This window comes from Diadema antillarum, unplaced genomic scaffold (assembly GCF_040938485.1).
Source record: "Diadema antillarum isolate AM-2024a unplaced genomic scaffold, OU_Dant_1.0 seq00001365_RagTag, whole genome shotgun sequence".
NCBI classification, from domain to species: Eukaryota; Metazoa; Echinodermata; class Echinoidea; order Diadematoida; family Diadematidae; genus Diadema; species Diadema antillarum.
The window spans coordinates 227,977-255,634 of record NW_027272127.1 but is presented as its reverse complement, the minus strand read 5'-3'; the positions used below and the strand labels follow the sequence as shown (position 1 = coordinate 255,634).

General features: G+C 39.4%; 1 protein-coding gene across 1 annotated transcript in view; it reads left to right on the top strand.

Annotated features, from left to right (window-relative positions):
- Window positions 1–27,658, top strand: part of LOC139708656 (uncharacterized) — a 56,405-nt gene that overhangs the window by 11,543 nt on the left and 17,204 nt on the right. Inside the window, exons 2-9 of the mRNA XM_071620592.1 lie at window positions 3,672–3,818; window positions 4,357–4,452; window positions 11,472–11,615; window positions 12,449–12,499; window positions 12,907–12,921; window positions 14,302–14,469; window positions 15,222–15,356; window positions 26,942–27,127. Of these exons, the coding sequence (XP_071476693.1) occupies window positions 3,672–3,818; window positions 4,357–4,452; window positions 11,472–11,615; window positions 12,449–12,499; window positions 12,907–12,921; window positions 14,302–14,469; window positions 15,222–15,356; window positions 26,942–27,127 (942 nt within the window). The remainder of the gene's footprint in view (window positions 1–3,671; window positions 3,819–4,356; window positions 4,453–11,471; window positions 11,616–12,448; window positions 12,500–12,906; window positions 12,922–14,301; window positions 14,470–15,221; window positions 15,357–26,941; window positions 27,128–27,658) is intronic.

The window sequence follows — 27,658 nt, the reverse complement described above, 5'->3', positions numbered from 1 at the left end:
ACAATTTCACGAGTGGTTAAATTCACGATCGTGGAGTCCTGTACTGAACGGAGAAATGTGTACGCGTATTTCACATTCATAACCATATCAGGATCATCAACCAGTCAATATTTTTGCGTGTTTTTAATTTCGTGAACAGGAAATTGAGACACCAAAAATAGAACCCAACCCAAATGCCAAAGCCCAGACTTCGTATCGTCTCTGTACAATGTTGTCATCAAATAAACTTGAACCTTCTTAATTTGGTTGGAGTTAATCTACAATGTTATCTGTCTAAAACTGAACATTGTACATAGCAATCTACTATCTGCTTATGAGGATTATGAACTGAGCTTGAGCGATGTGTGAATAAGAGTGCCATTAAGAAGATAATGACAAGAATAAGAAAGATCTAGCATTTCTCTAAGTACGGTACTGCAAATGTAGGTTCTACAGTGTAGCCATTATACTAACTGTCCAAAGTACAGTTACAGCTTCAGAGTGCTCACTTATGTTTTCCAGCAGGTATTTATCAACGTCAGATGTAATAATCAAACAGATAATGTAGATTCAGAGACTCCAACCCCAAGCACCTTCTGATCTGGAGATTCTCCCGCCCAAAACCCCTAGCAAACGGGAGACTCCAAGTTGATGTGTGCGAAGCGCGAAGTTCCTAGGATTCTAGATGTTCTCTGGTGCTATCTAAGGCTTATTTTTTCAACATACGATAGCAATAAGTATGAAATCCTTTCCACCGGGAGACACAGAGCCAGGGCGGGAGAAATCAAATCTCAAACGGGAGAACGGGAGATTTTGCAAAAATGTGCTTTCGGCGGGAGATCTCCCGTGGAAAACGGGAGAGTTGGAGTCTCTGTAGATTCTGTATAAAAAGTGCTCTTCACAATACAATATGTTCCAAGTGATTTGTACTATCAATTAATTTGAGGCAATAACTTCACAAAGTCAAAGTATTATACAGAATTCAGTGGGTTAACTTGCATGCAGATTCACAATTATGATGAAATTTTCACATGTAATTTTTTTTTCTTCATAACATTTGGAAGCTCTTCTGACCATGTTTTTCACTGCACATTTCTTCCTTCCTTTGTTACACTTCGATCTTTTTAAAAGTGAAATGTAGACAACTTACAGTATGTTTGTGAGACATAGTATAGCAGGGTACTGTACAGTGTACATCATTTGTTTGTCAACCAAATTGGTTTTGGTAAAAATAGTTTAGGCATGTGCCGTGGACCAGGCCATGAACTGTAAGTTGTATGATAATTTCCTTTTGATCTCTGGTGTTAAAGTACACTTGTATCCTGATCAAAGAGCCCTATAGACTTGACTGTGTGATTGTGGAGATTACTTAAATGTTTTCAGAATAAAGTGTACTTGAGCAAGTGTGTCAGATACTGTCCTGAGTTCCATGATGAACATCATCAGCTACCCTCCGGACAGATCAGATTGATTGCTTTGGATTAGATCTACATTCTGCTGGTTATAGTAGCAGCAGTCTGTCACAAAAAGAAAAGGGGGGGGGTGGGGTTAAAAGTTGGCTCCTAGCATCACTTCATGTCATCAACAATATGTAATGTTCAGTTTATTTCCTTACCCTTTCAGCTAAGGAGCACATACATTGTACCTTGCAGAACTATTTGAATACCATTGTGTGACATGTATCTAAACAGAGCAATAACAGTCTGACAGTGTGTACAGTGTAATTGGGCAATGTACAGTATCACAAGGTCTTCATGCATGCACAATTTGATGCACTGTATTGCTAAACTTTATACTTGATTTTTCCTGACTGATTTCATTTTTCTAGTCCCTTCTTGATACACTGTGATTCAAATGAGAGAAATTAATAGTATTGTACAAGGTTTTAAAATGAGAAATAATGACTTTAAAAAATGGAAAAAGGAATTAATACCATAAAATGCCTGCTAATTAAAAAAAACCAGCAACAATATATACTTGTACCTGGGTTATACACAGACATGTGCAGTACAAATTATATAATGTACACCAATATTGGAATAGAAATTTATGTTGTTGTTGAGAACACTGGGTAAAGCATACAATGTACCTCCAAGCAGATAATGCTACTTTATGAGATTGTACAGGCCCCGTTTTATCAAAATTGATATAATCGATTATAAATTTCCATACCACACAGGCTGCCATAGACTTACCATAGAAATCAACTATATAATCAATTATAACTCTTCATACACTGTAAAACAGGGCCACATGTGTCTGAGAACAAGGTCTGATTCCTCTTTAATAAATAACATAATATATTTTAGTGAATTAGAATACAATATGAAGTTTGGTCTGTAGATCATACAATGAAGCGGTTCAAGGAGTTGTTTACAACAAAATGTATAATTGTTAAACAACTCAGGAAGGAGGATTTATTTTTGATAGGGAAAAAAAAATCACCTGTTCATTTGGGAGGCAAATAACAATGCTACTACACTGTATCTGTCATTTCCATTATATTGTAGGCAGCCCAATATACACCGCAGATGATGTACACTTGTACAAAAGCATCAATAGCCTGTAGATTCTTGTCCTGAACAAAAGACTCTATTCACTAAAAATCAATGAAACAACATGGATCTTGGGAGAATAAAGCACCTTCAGGGCAGAATCGAAAACCGCAACACCCCTGTGGTATTTTATCTTTGGATCCTCACCATTGTTTAAAAGAAATAGCCATTGTAATGTAGAGTCATCATTGATGTGCTTTTTGACCTTCTTTTATCGGCTGAGCAGCAGAGTGTTTGCTTACTATGCTTGATTGACCCTATCTCACAGGGATTGATTGACGTATCCTGGTGAGGAGGCTCATTAGGTTGCGCAAATTACCACACATCAAATGTCTGGTTGCCATGGTGATCACAGCTCTTGAACCATGGCGCCACTGAGTTTTCTGTGAATCTTTTCAAATCCTCATTTATGTGAAAGTTGTTTCTCCTCAGGGACTTTTCTTGTTTCATCACAATAATGAAGATTTAGAGCCGTATTATCACCATGATGAAAATGTAGTAATGAGGAACTTTGAGTACAGCTGTACAGGTGTACTTGTACACGTAATAGCATACTTGTACGTATCATATGTGCACCTTTGATCTGTTAGTTAAGAAAAGGAAGGAAAACGGTGTGTCCTTAACATGTATTGTACACAAAAAGCTTTGTTCTGTGAACCAGTATGTGGGTGATTAATTCTTTTTTTTATTTATCTTTTCATTTTTACGGATTGTATTGCAATTATTGAGGCTTATAAAAATGTAACTTGCTTGTGATGCAGATTTAGAATTACAGTAGTTTATTATTAAGGACAATGCAGTCATAATTGTCATCTTTACTTCATTTCTTTGTCTCTGTGATAAATGTCAGAGCCAAATTAAGATTAAGCAACACCAGTGCTTGAATCGAAACATTTGAAACAGGAACTGAACAAGACGAAGTCTGCAGTAAATGACACTAATTACAAAAAGGGCTTCTCTTATGTATTGGTGTTTTGACATTGAAAGTGAAATTCCTGTTGTGTATCCAAACCATGCACATTTCTCAGAGATTAATTTTTTTTTCTTCAATATTCCATGTAACACATGTGTATGATCAGAACACTTCCAATCCATTTCTCTTAACAAATTTGTTTGTGTTTGTAATGACCCTTGCAGTTGATGAGCATGGTTGAAGACATAATGAGAGAACTGCGTGGCGTTGCCGGGCAACTAGATGAACACTCTACCAACATCTCAGACCTGAAGAGGAAATTTGCAGCTCTTGACAATAAGCATGGAGATCTTCAAAAGGAGATTGAAAAGGTTTGCTATTTTGCAATATCATTTTGTTTGTGTGTCTAGGCTAATGTTGTGTGGCTCAATGGCTGAACATATACATACTAAATGTTAACTTTGCTATTAAAATAGTGGGGCCTACCATACCTTGATATTTTGTTGACACTGATACATAGCCAGCTGGTACAACTTTTCGTTTTAATTGCCATTTGAAAGTCATCAAAATACTGATGGCCTTTGCATTTTGAATAACTTTGCAGGTTCTGTGTCTAATTTACCCCACATTGTACATGTAGGGCAGGGGTAATTGATCAGTTGCTGTCATGTATTGTAAGATTAATAGTCCCACTCTACATATCTAACATTGTATCTCTCTCACAATATAGTGGATTTCATGACCCAATCCTTTCTTTTTTTCACACAAAAGTCCTAGTCTTTAATGCTTTGAATTCTGTAGGTAATTTGGTCGAACAGTGGGCATGACATGAATTATATTTTTCCCACTATTTCTCCCACTGTCCCCCCTTGAAAAGAAAGTGACACTGTTTTTTCTGCTCTTTCACAGGTTAATGAGTACAATAAGACAGTAGAGAGCAGACTCAATAAATTGGAAATGTCAACAGGTCAGCAGGACAAGATTGATGAACTCCACCAGTTGCTGGTAAGTCAATATCTAACACAGATATTATCTGTCTGTCTGTTTATCTTAAGTAGTTTAGCAATCTCTCTCTCCCTCACTGCTGTATGCGATGATATACTGTACACATATGTAAAATATAGAAGTAAAAATCTCTTCTTTTTGTCCAGCTCTTGACAATGTTAAGGTAACCTTGGCTCGTTCATGAAATCATGAATGAGAATGTATTTGTACCAAGAAGTTTAATATCCAGTCTCCCAATTGCTCAAGCACATCATATTCAATCTTGTGTGGCCTTAATGATTTATGAATTTTGACTCTGATGAAAATGTCAGATTGTATCAGATGTATGATAAGTCGAGTTGCAGACAGTATAGTGGATTTTATTATCAAAATCCATTCTTGCCACAGTGGCATGCTTAGTACATAGTTCTTGTGTAGTTATGGTTCAGACACTTCTGAACTGTATATCTTTCTGGAAACAAAATTACCTACCGACTCCTGACACAAATTCAGCAGCCTGGACACTTATCTTGTAAAAACAGAAGCATTACAACTTTGTGCCATGTAATGGAAACTGGCAGAAACAAAAGTGCCCTTTCTATAGCTTTGATGTCATGGCAGGTTGAATTGATTTAAGATACTGCAGGTCAGGATAAACAGTGCCATCTCTTTTTGTGCTTTCTGGCTGGGGCTAGTCATGCGATTAACACTAAGGCATCTTGAATGGCAGTTTTCAAGTACATGAGAAAGGCGAGGAGAATCCAAAACAATGGCAGCTTTTTCTTTCTTCCTTTCCCTCTTTGTTTCCTTTCAAGGTATCATTGTAGCAAGGTTAGATTCTAAGCAAGAGTTTACTGGAACATGTACGTAGATTTCAATGCCAAAGAAAAGGTCAATTGATTTTGTCATAGGGATCACTGTCTTGCATTATAAGATACAGTGTAAAGCTGACTCTTGTTTTAATACATTTAGGAAATGGTTCCATAGTGCCGCCTGTGTTGCTATTCACCCCCGACGCAAACACTTTTTATTTGTTTTTAATTTATCATGTATTAGGGCACAAGTCTTATATAATGGCAAAATAAGAAATAATAATTTTCTGTAACTATCACAATTGTTTTTAAACTGTCACTTTTATACCTGCTTGTTGAATTGAAAGGGAATTTTAATATTTGCCAACCAAAAGCCTGATGACGGATCGAAATTAAATTATCAAAATTGTGAAGCTGAAAGTCTGTGGAAAAACATGTATATGAACTGCTGGTAATGATCAAGCTCTAGATGCATTTCTGGTGTGTCAATGTTAGCTGCATCCTAAATCTTAAAATGTAGAACAAGAGAATATTGAACCAAATGAATTTGTGTTCTTTCCCAATGAAGTGACAGCAATAAATCAATGGAACACCATTACTCAAAACTCTCTTAGGGCAAGTCCAAGATAACACGCACGTTACGTATGGGACATTCAGAGACTTTTATGACCTGAAAAATAGTGTTAATGGCCTTTGATCATATTGAAATTCATCATGGTGATTGATATCTAGAAGAAGTATAATCATGTAAAAAATTGAGAAAAATGACCTTGACAATTATATTCTAGAAGAGAAAATATGTGCCGTTACGTATGGGACCAGAAAAATTTTGTTTTTTTTAACATTTTTTTCAACCTCAAAACTCTCTGAAAGTATATCATTCTACAACTTGTAACTCACTGTGATGAAAGTCACAACACTCAAGATTATCACAGGTAAGTTTCATGTCATTAGGCAAAAAGCTCTAATTACAGGTTCTAATTAAAGACAGACATGACGTGTTACGTATGGGACAGTTACGTATGGGACAGTTTGTCCCCCATTCATTTAGTGTGTGAAGAACCATGTTTTTGGGTATTTTGCATATATATTGAAGTAAAATCAGTTGAAACTACTCAAATACTGATCCAGATTGTCAAGGAAACAATATTTCCCAAATATTCACCATCATAGTCATATTCAATCATATTTTTATATTTTTATGACCAACCTGGGTATGCATGCCCTTTGTCCCCTATTCGTTTAGTGTGTGGAGAACCATGTTTATGGGTATTTTGCAAAATAATTTTGCAAAATACCCGTTTAAACAAATTTTTGCATAATTATTGAGGTGGAATCAGTTGAAATCACTCAAATACTGATCCAGATTGACAAGGGAACAATATTCCCCAGATATTTACCATCATGATCACATTCAATCATATTCTATATTTTTTTATGACCAACCTGAGTATGTATGCCCTATTTTTATCAGGATAGTTACTACTGAAAAATTGAATAGTTTAAAGTGTTTACTTGCATTGATGAAGGGCAGTTTGCCATTTAGTTTCAATAAAAAACAACTTGACACAAGAAATATTAAGTTTAATAAATAAGCAATACCTGCTGCGTGGAACCCCAGTGATCGAGTAGACATATGATGTCTGTCTAGCAGTCAGGTCATTGATTCGAGTCACAACTCAGTATGTATACCCATGAATTTTGTTGTGGCTACTTGAAAACTGAATAAGGACAATTTGTGTATCACTTGCAATTTAAAAAAAAATCATTTTACTTTTTATTCTTCTGTATATCACAACCATTTCAAATTGGATCTCCATCACATAAACTTTAAATTCCTCTAGTCTTAGGATTTTATGCTCTTAGGTGATTCATATAATTGGTTTCCAATCATCTCTTTAAATGTTGAAAACTGAATCTCCATTTCTACAAAAAACTATACCATCCCTTTAATGCTGATTTTTCATTGTGTATTTTGCCATTTTCCACTCCCCCTTTCTGAAAATTGTTCAGTCAAGTTCATGTATTGTTTCAAGTGTCTATAACTCAAAAAGTAGCTACAATGTTGGGATGCTTTCTTCAGGATGATTGACCATTTGTGCAGAGACTCCAACCCAAAGCACCTTTTGATCTGGAGATTCTCCCGCTTCAAACCCCTAGCAAACGGGAGACTCCAACTTGATGTGTGCGAAGCGCGAAGTTCCTAGGGTTCTAGATGCTCTCTGGTGCTATCTAAGGCTTATTTTTTCAGTATACGATAGAAATAAGTAAGAAATCCTTTCCAACGGGAGACAAAGAGCCAGGGCGGGAGAAATTAAATCTCAAGCGGGAGAACGGGAGATTTTGCAAAAATGGGTTTTCGGCGGGAGATCTCCCGTCGAAAACGGGAGAGTTGGAGTCTCTGTTTGTGTACTGAGAGACCTTCCCAGCTAGCTACATGCATTCACATGCAATATGTATGAGGATGTCCCATACGTAATGCATTTGTCCCATACATAACATTATTTCAATGCCTAATAAAAAATATTTCTTTTACTTTTTTTTCTTTTTTCTCTGGTATTTAATTTCTCTAAACAATAAATTAGAACTTTCCAAAAGGGCATTCAAATAACCTTAGCAATTTCAGAAAAAACCTAAAAAAATGACCTCATTTTGTTACGTATGGGACATCTCATGATAGGACACGAGCTAATTTGCATAATCATTTGCATAATCCCTAAATGTTCATACCAAGTTATGTGTAAACTATGTGATGAACTTCTTATGTCCACATATTAATCAAATATCATTTGCTTTCCTTTGAATTAATATGAATTTTTATAAATGTCCCATACGTAACGCTGTGTTTCACATTTATGCAAATTAAGCCCTTGAAATTTGCATAAATTTACATAATATCATTTTTTCCTTCACGGAAATCAAAACTTCAACTCATAAGCTTCAAAATGATACCAAACATGTCAATATTGAGCAAAGATGAAATTTTGCCTTCTGAGGGGACCTTATCTTGGACTTGCCCCTTAACACACACACACACACACACTCACACACACTCCCTCTCTTTCGCTCAGTCTATCTCTTTGTTCTGTGTCTCTTGCCCTCTCTTTTCTTGTCTTTCTATCCGTCTGTATGTTTTCCTCCTTCTGTACTTCATGAATTAAATGCAGACTAAACAAAATAGTGGATCGTGTTGCCTGTCCCAAGATAACAAGGTTCAAAGAGTGATAAGGCTCAAATGTCATATGGTAGGTGTGCCCGCAGTGGGCATGCATTGTTTGGGTCAATTCACCCATTTGCACACAAAAGTAGCTCATGGGGGAAAAGTCACACCAAACATTAATTGTTTGCCCTACTTTTCTTACTCCTGAATACAAGAGAGTGAGTATCAATTTGTATCTAAAAAGAGATGCATACAAGAAAAACAGTCCAAATATTTACAAACAAACTAGCTGAGATAAAATTGATGTGATATCCACAGGGAGATGCAAAAGTGTAATGTATTCAGGTTTAGCTTACAGCTCAAACCAAATAGTCTGAACCATGTGTACTTAAAAAAACCACAGGTGTACAAATCTTGATATCAGTATTAGGGCTGTGAGCATAAAAAGAAAAGAAAAATTGTTGTAGTTGCACAATTTAGTTTTGGTTCCACAAGAAAATGCTCCAATTACTAACATTTATAGTTGTGTACATGGCATGTACTGATCGTGACTCATTCCATCAAAATGAAAGCCAACAAAACCAGGAATATTTGAGTTGCATTTGACTGTGTCGATGTCACCTGCTTTATTCGCTTGATCTGGCAGTCTCCATGGCAACAAAATATACATAGGATTGATATCATGCTTCTTATTATCATGGTACCTCATCGGCGAAGGTCATATTAATGGAACCCCTTTGTAGCCGTATTGATTTCTCTCTCTTTTTTTTTTTTTTTTTTTTTTTGGTGCTATGAGAAGCCCAAACCATGAACTTGCACTAAACAAGATTCCATGACATATACACCTGATATGACTGCAGTAAATGTATACATCAGTGATAAACAACCGTTATTGATTTGCATTGACAGGTGGGCTCTGCTCTGCCTTTCAAGATAGAAAGCTTGAATAATGCTTGATCTATTCTATCACTTTGTTTCTCGTAGCTAGCTGTATTACTGATGTGTAAGACCCGCACTGCATCACTAACTGTGTGAAGGGCAACAGTGGTAAACCTCAGGCCGCATGCATGGCATATTCTTTATTGAAAATTCCAAGCCAGGCAGAAAACAAGTGTACAATGTACATGAATTTCCTCTCTTTTTTTTTTTGTCATTTAATGTACCTCCATAAGTTTGCTGTCGCAGACCAAATCAATTTGTTGTATTTCCGAGGAAGTTCAGCATTATGGTTGACCAAAGCTTGGAAAGTAATCCAAGTGACAATAGAGAACTTGAGATTTACTTGAATGTTTGTTTCGTGATCATTGCTTTTCCAGCACATGTACAACTTGTATATGTGTAGAGAAAGATAGCACATTCAATATTTCTTTAATTTGTCTTCATTTCATAGGAAGCAAAGTATGTACAGTATATTCTTGTTTTGTGCACACTTTGAAAAGCCCCGAGAGCCCATCATAAATCTCAAGCCTCAAAAATCAAATTTTAATTGATTATTCAAGCTTTATTTCATTTACTTCACTTCTAAATTGCTCATATTTTGATGGCATACCGATATGTGTGCACACAACCAGGCATATTTTTTGTTTTCCTATTCATGATTGAAAGTTGTAGTACTTGTATACCTTAATGTGCATTATGCAGATCTGTTACCATGGTATTGCAAATGTATTATCTAATTTTCTGATGTTGCTTGGGTTTTAAAAAAGCATGAATCTAGGAAGGCCCATCAAGATTTTACTTGCCTAATCCTGTGCTGTTCATACATGTATCATTATAGATTCATGTACAGTGCTATGAGGATCAAAGTGAACTTCGTTATATTCGCTATACATTTGTCAAAGAGTGATTCATGCAGATTACACATACAATAATGTTGTATGCATTATTGTTAAAACTCCTGAGTAAGTAGGGCCTCTGGGAATAACAGTGGTTGCAGCCACTGACAGAGTTACCCTAACAAAACAAATTAATGAATAAAGTAGACTGGCATTACTCAAAGTAGGGTGTACATATACTGTAGCCTCTTGATAGAGACTTTAATACTCCTCGTGATAGAGATTTAATACCTCTTTCATGCTAGTCACTCAAGGGATCACTCACAAAATTCACTGGGGAATAAAACTATTAACAAGGAAGAATTTTTTTTTTTCCATACTGGTGCAGGGAATAATTTTCCTGGTAATCGCATCGCAATTTGCTATGCATTTTTACACCACTGCTATACAAACTAACTTTTGTGTAGCAGTTTTCTTACATAGAAGTGTACAGGATATCATTGAAGATATTTTTCATCAGCTGAAATTGCTGATCAAATTTGAGTTTGAAAATTATTCCCTGCTGGTGAATAAGCTTCTGGATGTTTTTCTCTCATCTGCGCTTCAGCAGCAGAAGTAGGTACAATAAACATGTATGGGGTATTTTATTGCGCATGCCCGAAATTTGAATTTCCTACCTGATAGAAATTTTTGGTATTCTGGCCTTTTGCTTCCAGTGTTTCAAAAATAAAAAAGCAAAAAGCATTTTTATGACCAGAAACAAAACATGACTTTTCCCATTAATGTTGGGTTTTTACCCAGGATTTTTACTGTGATATCTTTCACACTACAACTTCACCTGGGAGCTCTTAGGAGCCTCCAGAAATTTTAAGAGCAGGGATTGTTCAAGGGTAAAATTTTGTCATTTAGTGAACTGGCACTTCAGCTGGGATTTCGCCATGCTATAAGATCTCTGCCCTTCACCCAGACCCAGGTGCACTCAGGTGAAATTTGCTATAATTTGCTATTCCAGAATATTGAAAGGGGTATAAGGCTGCCACCAGTTGTGTAATCATCTGAATTCCTCTCATCAATTGCGCTATGTGTAGTACATTGACCCCAAAGGGAGGATGATATCATATTCGTGCTTGCATCACAGAAGACTTACATGCATAACTTTCAGCAGTAATTTTATTTGACTCGATACCTTTCAAACTCTTGACAACTGAGATAATCATGTTTATTTTTATGTTCAAGTACTTGTTTCCTGTTTGGATGATAAAGGTGTTTAAAACGTCTGTTCATTTGCACTAGGATGCCCTACGAAATCAGCTGGCCTCTCTGCCAGACGTGGACTCCATTGTCACCTGGCCCGCCTTTGAGGATGCCCTCAAGGGAGCGTACAAGGAACCCATCGACTACAATGACTCCAGCATGCAGACGGCTCCAATCGTAGATGTGAGTGTGTGAGATGACAAATGCGTTTTAATACCAAAGAGGAAATTGAAAGTGCGTCAAACTCTGACCGGGACGAGCACTTTTTGCGTCATTGAATGGAAATGGTTCATCAAAATTGATCTTAAAATGGAAATCTTTTATTATTTTTTTGTCTTTTAACAGTATTTATATGAGCATCTCGTGACAGGAGCAGGGATATTTGGGTCCTCATATAAACTGTTGTTTTGATGGAAATAGAACTGATTTATGCAGAGAAGGTCTTCATATGTTTGTAGTACTGTAATAACCTTTTTTGGATGACTTCAGGGGGAAAAAAAACACAAAAAATAGCATTCATATTGTATGGCTTCTCTTTCTACAGAAGGTCTACATGTAGCTACTACATCTCACTTAATCATACTGTAACTGCATCTTAAGTATGTATTCTCTAGGTATCAGGCAGGGATTAAGTTCACATAATATATATGGCAGAGTTACAGTGTGCCTTCCATGTCATTACTCTTAGATTCTCCCTTGAATTTCTCTTAATTAGATTTTAGATGCTCCATCATTGAAGGTGATCACAGTGTAGAGCAGACCTCTTTTGTGTGAGACATTTCAGTGGAAACTTGTACAAGTTTTAGCTCTTATGGTAATTCAATGGCTTAGCAACAGCTACACGTATATCTGCTGTGATCTCGTAAATTAAGTGGTTACAATAGGAGCTAGAGTTCATGCATCTTGCAGTAAATGTAAGGGATCTTTTTTTCACAATCAGTCCAGGTTTACTTTGTATGAATGAGCATAGAAATTGGCGAGTTTTTCACGTCTTGAAATTTTATTCTTTTCTTCAGAATACCCGTATGCAGACTATGCCTACCACACATGCTTCAGCACAGACAACAGTAAGTGGCCATATCTTAAGTAGCTGAAAATTCTATATACATGTAGTAAAAGCTTATTTTCTGATTGATGGAATCTTTACCCACTTGAAGTAGTTCTTGGTAGTATACTTTGTGTGAGCTCCAGTTCTGCAGTATATCCTAATTCGCTCTACCACAATTTGTTCACTTCACTTTGCTGAACAATTTTTGAAAGATGCTTTATTGAAATTCATGACTGTGTTTTTTTCCTTAGTACTTCAATAATATTTAACATTGCATTTGTTGTAGATATGCACACATTTTCTAAGCCCTGTAGCATGTCACATGCAGTAGCCAAGGATGGCAACTAGTTGAAGTCCAGAAACTGTCAGCAATGCAGACTGACAAGCCAAACAAAATGTAGCTGTTAATGAATTGATACCAAAAAGTGCCCTTTGAACCCTGCATCTGTAGAACCATGAATATTGTGACTGGTCCGTTAGCATTGCAGTATTAATTCCTCATAAAAGATGAGCTGTGGTGTGGGGTAACAATCCATGCAAGCTTCCTCCAGACATATCCTTTGCATAGATTGCCATACAAAAACTACAAAATATTGCATTTTCAAATGAAAACGGGAGTGGATTCAGGAGTAAGAATGCAAACAGTAAAAACTTAACCACAGCTCTTGACATTTGGTGCCATGCATGTTTACATTCAAGGTCCATATAACTTGTAGATTCTGAAATGGATTAGAATTGACAGTTTCCCCCAAAGCTTTTTATAGCTCCACAAACAGTGTAAGATCCTTGTTGTTATCATGACGGAATGTTGGGGTCTGGAGTGTTGTGAAATAAATCCACAGTCTTGGCAGGGGTCGCATTTAACTTTTTTTTTTGACTAGCCAGGCGGACTACTTAGAATCAATTTTGACACTGAAGCAATATTTTGGCTAGCCAGACGGACTACCGGTAGTTACTTCAGAATTTTATGATTTTTAGCTAGTCCGACGTGATTTTGGGTGGCCAATGGCCAGCGGACCATTGCCAATTTCGAACCCTGCTTGGTATCATTTATCGTTAAATCGGGTGGAGTAGGATGTAGCAAACTTGACAGTTTTCCCCAAAGCTTAAAGCTTACCAAATAGAAGATCCTTGTTGTTATCATAAGGGAATGTTGAGGTCTAGATTGCTATCCAATAGATTCAGAGGCATTGTATCAGTTTACTGTTAAATCAGATGGAGTGGGATGTAGTGCTCTTGAATCAGACCTGAATGCTCTTGGGGGCTGCATGCACTTGTAAGGTGATCTTTAATTGTGCAAATCCTTTGTATAAATTATATGAATGTGCATCCCATATTGATTTCAAAGATGCAAGTATGGAGAATTTTTTTTTTCTATTTTTCAGCTACAGTCTGTATCATTACAATCATATCAATATTCCCCCCTTTTTTTTCTGCGATGACGACGATGACTTCAAAAGTACATGATCTGTATTGATTTACAGGTCCATTAATGTTTGCTTTTATTACCATGCACATACTCTATGCAATGTAAAGCTGTATTTCTGTAAGATAGATGAGTTCAAGATGTTTTTACAGAAATTTTTGATAGATGTCATATCTGTGGACAAGTGTAATGAAATGCTATAGAAATAAGTGTAGGGTGTTTGTCAATATTATTCTGTTATTGTTATGGGCCTTTTTTTCTCATGAGTTGAAGTTGTGCTTTGTGACACATTTTCGACGCCTTCCAGAAAACATTCATATTCTCACACAATAACATATCATAATGTATTTTCAAGGTATCAAGCTCCTCCCCTTTTTAACCCTTTGCCATGACAGACGCCCACCCCGCCCCCATCCCGCCCTGTCTCCAGCAAGTCTGTGAGGTCGGCTGTGTCGTCGGTCTCCACACAGCAGCCCACCCAGGAGCTGCAGCGAATCCTAAGGGAGCTCGGAGAGCTGACTGGGAGACACAACATCCTGGAAGACAGGGTCAATGGTCTCGAGGTAGGTCTCTATAATTACTATAATTGATTGTACTCCATGGCTATATATGTTTGTAGAGGTCATCTGAATCGTAAGCACAGTCTACTCTATAGAGTACTAAAGTGATGTCACAGTCTTTCGTTATAGCTTTGTGATATGGTTCCAAACAGGATGTCCTTGTGCAAGAAGGCTTTGGGCAGTGATATGGAACCATGCAGGTACAAGGGTGGTTAGCAGCTGTTGTTTTCAAAGATATTCGGACTAAGTGAGGTTGCTTAGAGCCAGTTTTTGTGGCGATGAATGGTTATGATGTAACACTTCAGTACTCTATTTGTGTGTGTTGTTGTTCTGTTATTTTGGGTGTGTTATTTCTTAAAACATGATCAAATCACCAAAGGCAGGACCAATGAGAACTACTTAAATACATGACATATGCGCAGTTTAATATGTGGTGTTCCTGTAGTTGAGGATTCGTTGCATCTTTGTCAGTTAACCTACTCAGAATTGGGCGATCGTCTGTTGGCTATGCAGATGACATGCATGAGATTCATCCACAGTGAAGGTGGAAAAGGTTTCAAGTTTGGGCCGTCACACATGTATTCTGGCGTTAAATGCTGTATTTGTTTTCATAATGAGCAGTTCTATGGCTGCTTCCCTTGTGCAGTTAGTCGAATCGCTAGAGTCATGCACCATGGTAGGCAGTACTACAGTGATTCTGGCAGATATGGTGAGAATGTATTTTCATGCAATCCCATTTTGTGTTCCATTTATAGGAACTCCTGGCCAAAAAGGCTGATATGTCCGAGATAGAAGCCCTCCTATCACAGACGAATGTTCCAGAGGACCTGGCCAACAAGCTGGCCGAGTTGGAAGAAGGACTCAACCATTTAAGAGACAGCAGGGAAAAGGTAAGAATCCATCGGCAGAACTGGAGATTAATTGGTACCATTAAACTTGCCTTCTAATGCAACCATCTACTTGCAGCAGCTTGACTATCTTTCCCTATCGTGTGGCAAGTCATCTCATCAACAGCGACTTTACAATTAGAGCTCTATAACTGTGCTTCAGTGGAACGCTTTCCAAAAGCAAATATTCAACTCAATCCAATTTTATATGTTTATTCAGTGATAAAAACTGTTTGGAAATACAGTCTAAAATGTTCACAAAATGTGACAGGAACAATTCATTGTTACGACCAAAATCACTCTGAGAATGATCGCACAAAAGAAACAATCAACTGATGTTCAGGCGGTTTATTAACAGTGATATTGTGGGTACAGACTGGTAATCGGTTTCACATCAGTACAATAATGATCAATAGAAACAAATATAGTCAGTAATGGAATCACTTACGTACGCATTACACGCAATATCCCTGGAAATGTCCAAATACGATGCTCGATGCACAAACGAATGATCCGCGATGCACCGATGAATGATTCCTCTGACGTAACTCCAGAGGTACAGGTTACGATAGTCCACGGTATAGATCTGGGGTAAAATCCACGATATACGTCCACGGCAAAACGTGCAGAGTCCAAACGTTGTGATGACCACGTCCAGTTGATGCGTTGAATGATGATTCACTTAATATTGTCCAGCTAGGAATCCAGCCCGTCACAGCTTTTCCGTAGTAATGTCCATTGACACAAAAATGGTGTCTTTCCCCAATGAAGGCAAATCAATTATCTGCAGGCAAAATGTCTCCCAGGCCAAGTATCTCCACAAACATAACAGGTCAGCAGGTAACACAGGACTGACTATAACAAGTCGCTTCAGAGCCAGAAGTGACGTAACTCTCAGAGCAGAGGTGTTGGGTACTCTGCCTACTGCAGAATTTCTCTGGCTTATATACTATCCATTCACCCCCTTCTAGCACATTCTATAACTCTCTCCAACCTACTAGCCAGTCCAAGTTCCAGGAAACCTGGATGACTCACTGCCTAACTATGTACAAAACACCATTACCAAAATTAACTACCAATCACATTGGGCTACAGGGACAGTGCCTCACTCAGCCAAATATGTTAGCACTTCCCAGAACATTCTGGAAATGGGTGAAATCATTCTAGATTGAGTGAGCTATAATGTTTTTCCTATTCCATGCATGTACTGTATAGCTACATTGTATACCACCTAGAAAATTCTCCACTGATCTGGTCAGCCTGTATGTACTATATCTATACCACATAGAATGTTCTCCATTAATCTGGTCCACCTGTGTACATACACATTAAAACAGCCCGGCATACAGTACATCATACATGTACGTGTACATAACTACTAGTGTGTACATGTGTGACACCATCCCCCATGGGAAAAAGAAAGCCTTGCTGTAGCAAGGGTTTCTTTTACCTTCACAATTTCTCATTGTTATTTACAACGAATGTGAGGTAAAGTCCAAGTCAAGCAACAACAATCACATACTATCACATGCCTTTTGAATAGCTGCATTAATTCCATGTTCTCTTTTCATGGATACCATTTTAAACGATATTGCTTGGATTCTCGCAGCTTATACAATCATATCAAACTGTTTTGCACACATTAATGAATATATGCTAAACACATACACTGGAAATGATATGCGGTGAAAACTTTTCACCCTTAACTTCTACTCTGCTATCCACTATCTATGTCACACCAACTGACTTTCTGTCATAGCACTCTTTCAACGTGTTGACATGGCACATTTTCTGTTCTTTGCGTCTGTCTGGCGTACTGGTCACATCATTGAGTTTCTTTTTGACACAGTATGGGCCACTGAACTTGGCTTTCGGTGGTTCACCTTGTATGGGCAGCAGTACAAGAACTTTGTCACCTGGGTTGAAAGTTCGTGCTTTGGCATTTTTGTCTGCCTTTCTCTTCATAGAGTCTTGTGATACTTTCAAGTGTTCCCTAGCTACCTCACAAGCCTTTGAAAGCCTTTCACGAAACTTTGACACATAGTCAAGTAGGTGGACCTCATCATCCTTAGTCATGAATTTCTCTTTGATGAGCTTCAGTGGGCCCCTAACTTCATGACCGTACACCAACTCAAATGGGCTGAAACCTGTCGACTCATTTGGGGAGTCCCTCGTTGCGAACAGTAGGAAAGGGATGCCCTTATCCCAATCCTCGGGATACTCCTCACAGAACGCCCTAATCATTGTCTTTAGGGTCTGGTGGTAGCGCTCCAACGCACCTTGGGACTGGGGATGATAAGCTGACGACTTCAGCTGCTTCACACCCAAACGATACATCACCTCTTGAAATATGCCTGACATGAAATTTGACCCTTGGTCAGACTGCACTTCCTTGGGCAACCCATACCTAGTGAAAAACTGCACTAGAGCATCTACCACAGTCTTAGCAGTGATATTTCTCAATGGGATAGCCTCTGGAAACCGTGTAGACATATCCATGATTGTCAAGAGGTACTTGTGACCCGACCTAGTCCTAGGCAAAGGTCCAACACAGTCGACTAAAACCCAACTGAACGGTTCTTCAAACGCAGGTATCGGAATCAATGGCGCCGGCTTCACTGAATGCTGTGGTTTACCAGCCACCTGACATGTGTGACAAGTCTTGCAAAACTCAGCCACATCCACATTCAACCCTGGCCAATAAAAATGCCTCATGATCCGATCCTTTGTCTTTCTGACGCCTAAATGGCCGCCAACTGGTAACTCGTGAGCAATCCTCAAGATCTCACCGCGGTAACTAGGAGGGACAACAACTTGACGGACCACCGTCCAATCCTCATCAGCTGGCCTATGGGGAGGTCTCCACTTCCTCATCAAAATGCCATCTTTGACATAATAGCACTCAGGGACCTTTTCAGCCTCAGCCTCAGAACACGCCGTCTGAGACAAGCCTTTCAACTCAGAGTCTGCCTGCTGTGCTTCAACCAAGGAAGACTTGCTAAACAGCCCATCACTGTTAGCCTCGGAGCCTAATACAGCAACCCCATCATTCAAATCCTTGAAAAAGGTTTCTGCCAACCAAACACCGGAATTCTCCTCCACATCAACAGAATCCGCATCATCTTGAACAGCTCTACGAGCCTGAGACCTAGTCACAACACAATCTGGGAATATCCCAGGAAACTCCTCCTGCAACTGCTCAGTTTCAGCAACCACCACTGGTTTATCCGAAACAACTGGAGACGCAACCACCTTGTCTCCAGCCAAGTCATTCCCCAACAAAAAGTCAATGCCTACCATGGGCAACTCAGGAACAACTCCAACAGTAACAGGACCAGAAACTAGGTCACACTTCAAATCCACTCTATACAGTGGCACTGACATATAACTGCCATCAACAGTCTGAATCAAGACTTTTGCATTCACTGCACTATCTGGTGGAAAAGTCATACCACCATCCACCATCAACGACTGAGAGGCCCCCGTATCCCGCAGGATAACTACTGGCTTACCTGCCTCACCAGAAGTACATGGGGTCACCTCACCATCAAATAAAAAGCTACGATAGCTCTCATCCACCTGCTTCAGCCTTTCTTTGAATTTGGGAGACTGACTTTCAATGGCCTGTGTTTCACTGAACGGGACACTGTTTTCGGGTAGGACACTTTTTGACATGACAAATCCCAAGTCCTTCTTTGTTTTGTTTTGCAACTTCCAACACTGTGACTTTACATGCCCTGTCTTGTTACAGTGAAAACATTTGATGACATTTGCACTTGTACTGGACCCTTTGTCAGATTGAGGCTTTGGTGCCGATGAAGTTTCAGAACTCGTGCCTTTTTCAGGACCAGCATTCTTTGGATTGCTCGACTGATTTTTGTCTCTCTTATTTCCAGAGAAATTCCTGAAAGGTGGTCTGTTGTCATTTCTGTGGGTCAGCTCATACTCATCAGCCATCAAGGCTGCTTTATGCAAACTTGTCACTTTGTGATCATCCAAATGTGACCTCACACTGAAAGCAACACTCTTTTTGAATTCTTCCAAGAGAACAACCTCACGTAGGTTATCAAAGTCCTGATCCACTTTCAGGGATCTGTACCACCTATCAAACATCATTTCTTTTTCACGAGCAAACTCAACATGTGTCTGGCCTGGTCTGCGGTACGAATTTCTGAACTTGTGTCTATATGCCTCTTGCACCAACTCATAAGCATTCAACACTGCTTTCTTGACTGTAGCATAGTCACGTGATTGCTCTTCAGAGAGAGATGAGTACACATCGGCTGCTTTGCCGACAAACACACTTTGAAGGAGCAAGGGCCAAAATTCCTGTGGCCAGTTCAAACTGTTAGCCACCTTCTCAAATGACACAAAATATGCATCAACTCTGTTTTCTTCAAACTTGGGCACCAATCGAATGTTCTTTGCCAAATCAAAATCAGAAGGAGCCCTTTCACGATTTCCAACAGCGTGTGCATGAGTCAATTCCATCTCACGCAATTTCATTTGCTGCTCCATTTCGAATTTCTTCATTTCCATTTCTCTTTGTTTTTCCCTTTCCAGCATTTCCATTTCCCTAGCCTTTTGCTCTCTTTCCGATCTCATCTTCTCTTTCTCTATTTCCAATCTAGCTAGCTCAAGCCGTGTTTGATCTGAAATGTGAGCTTGATCTGAAGTGTCAATTTCTTCTTTGAGCTCCATGTGACCAGCTACTAAGTCAAGAATCTCTGCCTTTCTAGCACCTTGTGGAACATCCACATTTAAATGCTGTGCAACAGCAGTCAAATCACATTTGCGTAACCTTTGCAAATCTTTGAGGGACAAATCTGTCCTCTGAACAAATGCCTGAACATCCATTGTACTGATTGACATTGTCACACTGTAATACACACAATATACAATTGAACAATCAACTCAACTGATATTTTGTCTGTACCAATATTCTGGCTTCCGGAACGTTCCAAATTCTAAGTTTTGGCTTTAAATTCAATTCTCGGACACAAGCCCCCAATTTTGTTACGACCAAAATCACTCTGAGAATGATCGCACAAAAGAAACAATCAACTGATGTTCAGGCGGTTTATTAACAGTGATATTGTGGGTACAGACTGGTAATCGGTTTCACATCAGTACAATAATGATCAATAGAAACAAATATAGTCAGTAATGGAATCACTTACGTACGCATTACACGCAATATCCCTGGAAATGTCCAAATACGATGCTCGATGCACAAACGAATGATCCGCGATGCACCGATGAATGATTCCTCTGACGTAACTCCAGAGGTACAGGTTACGATAGTCCACGGTATAGATCTGGGGTAAAATCCACGATATACGTCCACGGCAAAACGTGCAGAGTCCAAACGTTGTGATGACCACGTCCAGTTGATGCGTTGAATGATGATTCACTTAATATTGTCCAGCTAGGAATCCAGCCCGTCACAGCTTTTCCGTAGTAATGTCCATTGACACAAAAATGGTGTCTTTCCCCAATGAAGGCAAATCAATTATCTGCAGGCAAAATGTCTCCCAGGCCAAGTATCTCCACAAACATAACAGGTCAGCAGGTAACACAGGACTGACTATAACAAGTCGCTTCAGAGCCAGAAGTGACGTAACTCTCAGAGCAGAGGTGTTGGGTACTCTGCCTACTGCAGAATTTCTCTGGCTTATATACTATCCATTCACCCCCTTCTAGCACATTCTATAACTCTCTCCAACCTACTAGCCAGTCCAAGTTCCAGGAAACCTGGATGACTCACTGCCTAACTATGTACTAAACACCATTACCAAAATTAACTACCAATCACATTGGGCTACAGGGACAGTGCCTCACTCAGCCAAATATGTTAGCACTTCCCAGAACATTCTGGAAATGGGTGAAATCATTCTAGATTGAGTGAGCTACAGTATAATGTTTTTCCTATTCCATGCATGTACTGTATAGCTACATTGTATACCACCTAGAAAATTCTCCACTGATCTGGTCAGCCTGTATGTACTATATCTATACCACATAGAATGTTCTCCATTAATCTGGTCCACCTGTGTACATACACATTAAAACAGCCCGGCATACAGTACATCATACATGTACGTGTACATAACTACTAGTGTGTACATGTGTGACATCATTGAAAGCCAGAAGCTTGCTGATATAGAATGTACCCAAAGTTAGCTACTCATGAACAGAAATCAAACCATATACATCTTGCAATTTATACATAGAAATGCCAAATGATGAAAGTTAGTGGCAATATAAAAGGAGCATATTGTAACTTTGCCCAACCGTGTACAGCAATTTCTGGTTGGGTCTAGGCATCAGAAAAAATGTTTTCTGGCATTTGCAATTGTCATTCATGTATTTTGAGCTTTTCATGAAATGAGGAGCCCAGACTATCATTTAGGTAGAGACAGAAATTATGGCTCTTTTAAACATCAACTGTATCATGATTTTTTTTTTTCTTTAATAATCATACCTAGCCCCTCATCTCTTGGAAAGGAAATGTAATGTTCTAGCATCAATTTAAAATATCTCAACATCATATCATCAATATCTCAATCTCAACAGTTTGCACATTAAGGCATGGCCTGACTCTTAAAGGGGGGAAAAAAACCCCCAAAATTGATGCAATGTATAATTTCTTTAAAGGGATCGTACAGTTCTGGTTGAGACCTAATTTCAGGTTTCTAACATTTTTAGATGAGATAATGGGAAATCTCTTATGAAATATGAAAGAGCATGTAATTCTATGAGGAATTCAACGTTTATTTGATAAAAATTGGTTTTGAAATGGCTGAGATATCCAAAAAAAGAGCGATTCTAATAAAGTGTGGGACCCACACTTTGTAACAATCGCTTTGTTTTACTTTGTTTTTGGATGTTTCAGTTATTCCAAACCCAATTTTCATCAAATAAACTTTGAATACCTTTTAAAATGGTATGCTCTGTGCTATATCATAAGTGTTTTCTTGGTATCTTGCAAAAATTTAAAAGCCCAATTCTCATCTCCACCAATACTGTACTATCCCTTTAAATGAATATCGTACCAGAACTCACAATGACAGACTTTTGCCATATGGAATTGAAGACTTCTCGATAACACATCCTTTGTGATATAAAACTAATCAAACAGTGTTTCACTTTGCTGTCATTAATTCAACACTCGACTGTGTGCTTCCTTCTCCTGCCAGCACTTTGGCACATTCTATGTTTATACAATGTATGGTCTTCTCCTCTCTTCATAACCTCACCCCTTGTACAAAGTTCATGAGTTCAAGCTTGACCCAATATAATGCAGTCTCATCAAACCCATCATGAGAAAAACAGTGTAAATAGCACGCTTATGACGAGTGTGCATTAATTGCATCAAATCAGCCTTGTGAACTTGTACGGGAGACTGCACTGCCATCGCGTGCAGTGCCTGTATCAATTGATGTCATGTTATGTACAATGCAAATGTCAGTATGAGTTTAATAATTACTGTGTCTGATGAGTCCATCATTCCATCCATCTCACCCACAGTGATCTTTTCATTTATAAAAGTTAAAAGCATTTTTTTTAAACATTTCTCTTCAGAAATGAAGGGAAAAAAAGGGGGGGGGGGGGGAGAACATCAAGTTTTGAAAGAAAGCACTCTTAACCCGTTGAGGACGAGTCCCGAGTATACTCGGGCAAGCTTCTATGGGAAATGCGTGTTGTAGCAAAATCAAACCATCCTCAACGGGTTAAATGAGTTCTTTCCTGTATTGGAAGTTTGATGTCATCTCTGAAACAAATTTCCTTGTGTCTGTAGGAAAATTCATATCCATTCTAAGAGAAACTTGGAAATAGAAAGCAGATTCATGAGGATACTCTGTGACTTTATTTTGAAATCAAGCTGAGAAACCTGAGATGTATTGATTACAAGCTTTGCTTTTATCATGACCCATTAATGTAATGCATAGCACCCATTGTCATTTCATGTGATTTGCCATGAAGTATACCTTCAATTACATTGTAACTAATGCAGTCCTTGGCACTAACTTTTTAGCTCACCTGAGCCAAAGGCTCAAGTGAGCTATTGCGATCGCCCTTCGTCCGGCGTCCGTCGTGCGTCGTGCGTCGTGCGTCGTGCGTCGTGCGTCGTCCGTCGTCCGTCGTCCGTCGTCCGTCGTCCGTCGTGCGTCGTCCGTCGTGCGTCGTGCGTAAACTTTTTACATTTTCATCTTCTTCTTGAAAACCCCAAGACCGATTTTCATCAAACTTGGCAGGTAGCATCCCTAGGGGGTTAGGAACTCAATTTGTTAAAATGGGCACCATGCCCCACCCAGGGGGCCCCCAGGGGGCCCAAACCCCCCAAAATTAAGGAATCTGTAAAAATCTTCTTCTCTAGAACCAGAAGTGATAGAGCTAAGTTAATACTATGGGTTAGTACATTGATGACTGTAGTTTCAAGTTTGTTCATGGCAGAATCAGGGGTGCCCCCCTTGGGACCCAGGGGAGGGGGGTGGGGAGGGGTTCTAATGGGGCCTAAATTGTACATTTTCTCATCTTCTTCTTAAGAACCCCATGACCCATTTTCACCAAACTTGGCAGGTAGCATCTGTAGGGGGTTAGGAACTCAATTTCTTAAAATGGGCACCATGCCCCACCCAGGGGGCCCCCAGGGGGCCCAAACCCCCCAAAATTAAGGAATCTGTAAAAATCTTCTTCTCTAGAACCAGAAGTGATAGAGCTAAGTTAATACTATGGGTTAGTACATTGATGACTGTAGTTTCAAGTTTGTTCATGGCAGAATCAGGGGTGCCCCCCTTGGGACCCAGGGGAGGGGGGTGGGGAGGGGTTCTAATGGGGCCTAAATTGTACATTTTCTCATCTTCTTCTTAAGAACCCCATGACCCATTTTCACCAAACTTGGCAGGTAGCATCTGTAGGGGGTTAGGAACTCAATTTCTTAAAATGGGCACCATGCCCCACCCAGGGGGCCCCCATGGGGCCCAAACCCCCCAAAATTAAGGAATCTGTAAAAGTCTTCTTCTCTAGAACCAGAAGTGATAGAGCTAAGTTAATACTATGAGTGAGTACATTAATGACTGTAGTTTCAAGTTTGTTCATGGCAGAATCAGGGGTGCCCCCCCCCCCTGGGACCCAGGGGAGGGGGGTGAGGAGGGGTCCTAATGGGGCCTAAATTGTACATTTTTATCTTCTTCTTGAGAACCCCATGACCCATTTTCACCAAACTTGGCAGGTAGCATCCCTAAGGGGTTAGGATCTCAATTTGTTAAAATGGGCACCATGCCCCACCCAGGGGGCCCCCATGGGGCCCAAACCCCCAAAATTAAGGAATCTGTAAAAATCTTCTTCTCTAGAACCAGAAGTGATAGAGCTAAGTTAATACTATGGGTTAGTACATTGATGACTGTAGTTTCAAGTTTGTTCATGGCAGAATCAGGGGTGCCCCCCTTGGGACCCAGGGGAGGGGGGTGGGGAGGGGTTCTAATGGGGCCTAAATTGTACATTTTCATCTTCTTCTTAAGAACCCCATGACTCATTTTCACCAAACTTGGCAGGTAGCATCTGTAGGGGGTTAGGAACTCAATTTGTGAAAATGGGCACCATGCCCCACCCAGGGGGCCCCCATGGGGCCCAAACCCCCCAAAATTAAGGAATCTGTAAAAATCTTCTTCTCTAGAACCAGAAGTGATAGAGCTAAGTTAATACTATGAGTGAGTACATTAATGACTGTAGTTTCAAGTTTGTTCATGGCAGAATCAGGGGTGCCCCCCCCCCCCTGGGACCCAGGGGAGGGGGGTGAGGAGGGGTCCTAATGGGGCCTAAATTGTACATTTTTATCTTCTTCTTGAGAACCCCATGACCCATTTTCACCAAACTTGGCAGGTAGCATCCCTAAGGGGTTAGGATCTCAATTTGTTAAAATGGGCACCATGCCCCACCCAGGGGGCCCCAGGGGGGCCCACACCCCCAAAATGAAGGAATCTTTAAAAATCTTCTCTAGAATCAGAAGTTATAGAGCTAAGATAATACTACGAGTGAGTACATTAATGACTGTAGTTTCAAGTTTGTTCATAGGAGATCCAGGGGTGCCCCTCTTGGGGGCAGGGGTGAGGGGGGGGGGTGGTTGGGAAGGTCCAAATGGGGGCCTGAATTGTACATTTTCATCTTCTCTTCCTGAACACCTCGTGACGGATTTTCATCAAACTTGGCAGGTAGCATCCTGAGGGGGTCAGGATCTCAATTTATCAAAATGAGCACCATGCCCCACCCAGAGGGCCCCAGGGGGCTCCAATCCCCCCAAATTAAGGAATCTGTAAAAATTTGGGCCCTTATTGTACATTTTCATCTTCTACTTGAGAATGCCTGGTCAAATTTTGGTAGAGCTGTGAATAATTTAGATTAGTGATTGCGTGAAAGGTGAACTTGCGATACTCAGGTGAGCGCTAGACCCGCGGGTCTCTTGTTTCTCTTGGTGCCTCATTCGGGCCACTGAAATCTTTGAATTTGAAATATTAGAGGCCCAAAAAAGAAACTCACGAGCCTAAAATAAAAGGAAACATAAAAATCCATTTAACCTATATTGTATGATACAATTCGTACTTGATCAGGCCATCAAAAGATATCCTTTATGGAAATTTGGTGGCCCAACATTGATCTTTAGTGGCTCCTGGCCAAAACAGTTTATCATGTATAATTCTTTTTTATCGGCAAGATACAGTATATATTGCCAATTTTATCTAATAACTGGCATCCGTTCTTCCAGTGACTGATGTCTGTATGGTGATAATGAATTCTTCTCTGTAAAATTTTTGCACTTACAATAGTAGTGTATATGTGTAGTGTAAGTGGATTTGATAAAACATATGTCCTGTAATACAGTCTAGTTCTATCTACAGTTAATGCATGTTTCTTCCAAATAAGATTTTTAACTCTTATAAACATATTTGTCAAGTATTTAAAAATGAGAAAGTATCCTTACCAGGTACTTTTTAAGTCTTAGAGCAATGACCACTTCTGAACCATTATACTGTCACTTTATCTATATTTCTGTGAACATCTTTCCATAGGTAGGGAATGTAGGAACTGCATACTGGAGTATCCTTGTTAAATTTACATTTGGTACAATTTGTTGTTTTGCGGAAATGTCAATGAAAGCAAACATCAATAATTAGCCAGCTAATCCCATAATCTGATTAGCTGTGGGCGGAGGCACTCAGGGTCGGCCATCATCACCATGGAAACATACGTCCTTTCCGTCATCAACCTACCCACCATTTACCCACAACAGACCTCCATTCTCTGTATTAAACCTTCATGAGGAAATAAGGGCACTGAGATTCATGCAGCAGATACAGTGCACTCCCTTTGTAACAAAAATGGTTACGTTATGTATACCAACATTCTTGTTACAACAAAGTAAACATTCATGTCTCAAAATTATCATCCATATGTTTTTATATATACTTTACTGTTTGGCTATAGCAAAATTTCAATATAACGAAAGAGAACTGCTGGTCCTGAAGACTTTGTTATAATGGGAGTGCACTGTGTATATGTATTTGTAATTCTATGCCGAATGACTTTAGCTTGAAGAGTTAGAGCAGAGAATGATGGAACAACGTGAGACCTGTCCGGCGACCCTGGCTGACCTGGAAGCCTTGCGTCGTGACCTGGAGCAGGCCTTGGCTGACCTGGCCGAGGCCCAGGACGCCCTCGCCAAAGACGTCTCGCAGATCGGCGCCGTGGAGCCCATGGTGGGGGAGGTGCCGAGGGTGGCGGTGGCGGAAGTGAAAGAAGAGAGGCGGGAGGAAGGGATTGATGCAAGGGTTAGTGTAGATGACATCAAGAGGGATTTAATAAAATCTTTCATCATGATGTTTAATGTGACTTTATCATAGAGCAGATGTAAAAATCATTGCCGCCAACTTAGATCCTTTAACCAATAATGCTTTACTTGCAGAGATAACTCATAAACAAACCAAGAGATGATTGTTATTCTTTCCTTGTGATTTATGGACATTAGCAAGGTTTAAGTTTAACCAAATTTGATAACTTGAATAAATGTTTATCTATTTTGAAATTTATTGTAAGAATTCAGTTTTCAGGGTCAATGCCAACATGATTGTCAGAATAGATATCATTTGAATGTTTGTTTGAAATCAAGGGAGGCATAATTCAATCTTTTATTTATACACGTACCACGTACCAGAATGTAAACCAGTAGTATAATGCAATATGTTGTGTTTACAAGATTAAGCTACAACTGGTATACAAATAGAATATCTTGCAGACATGTATATTGT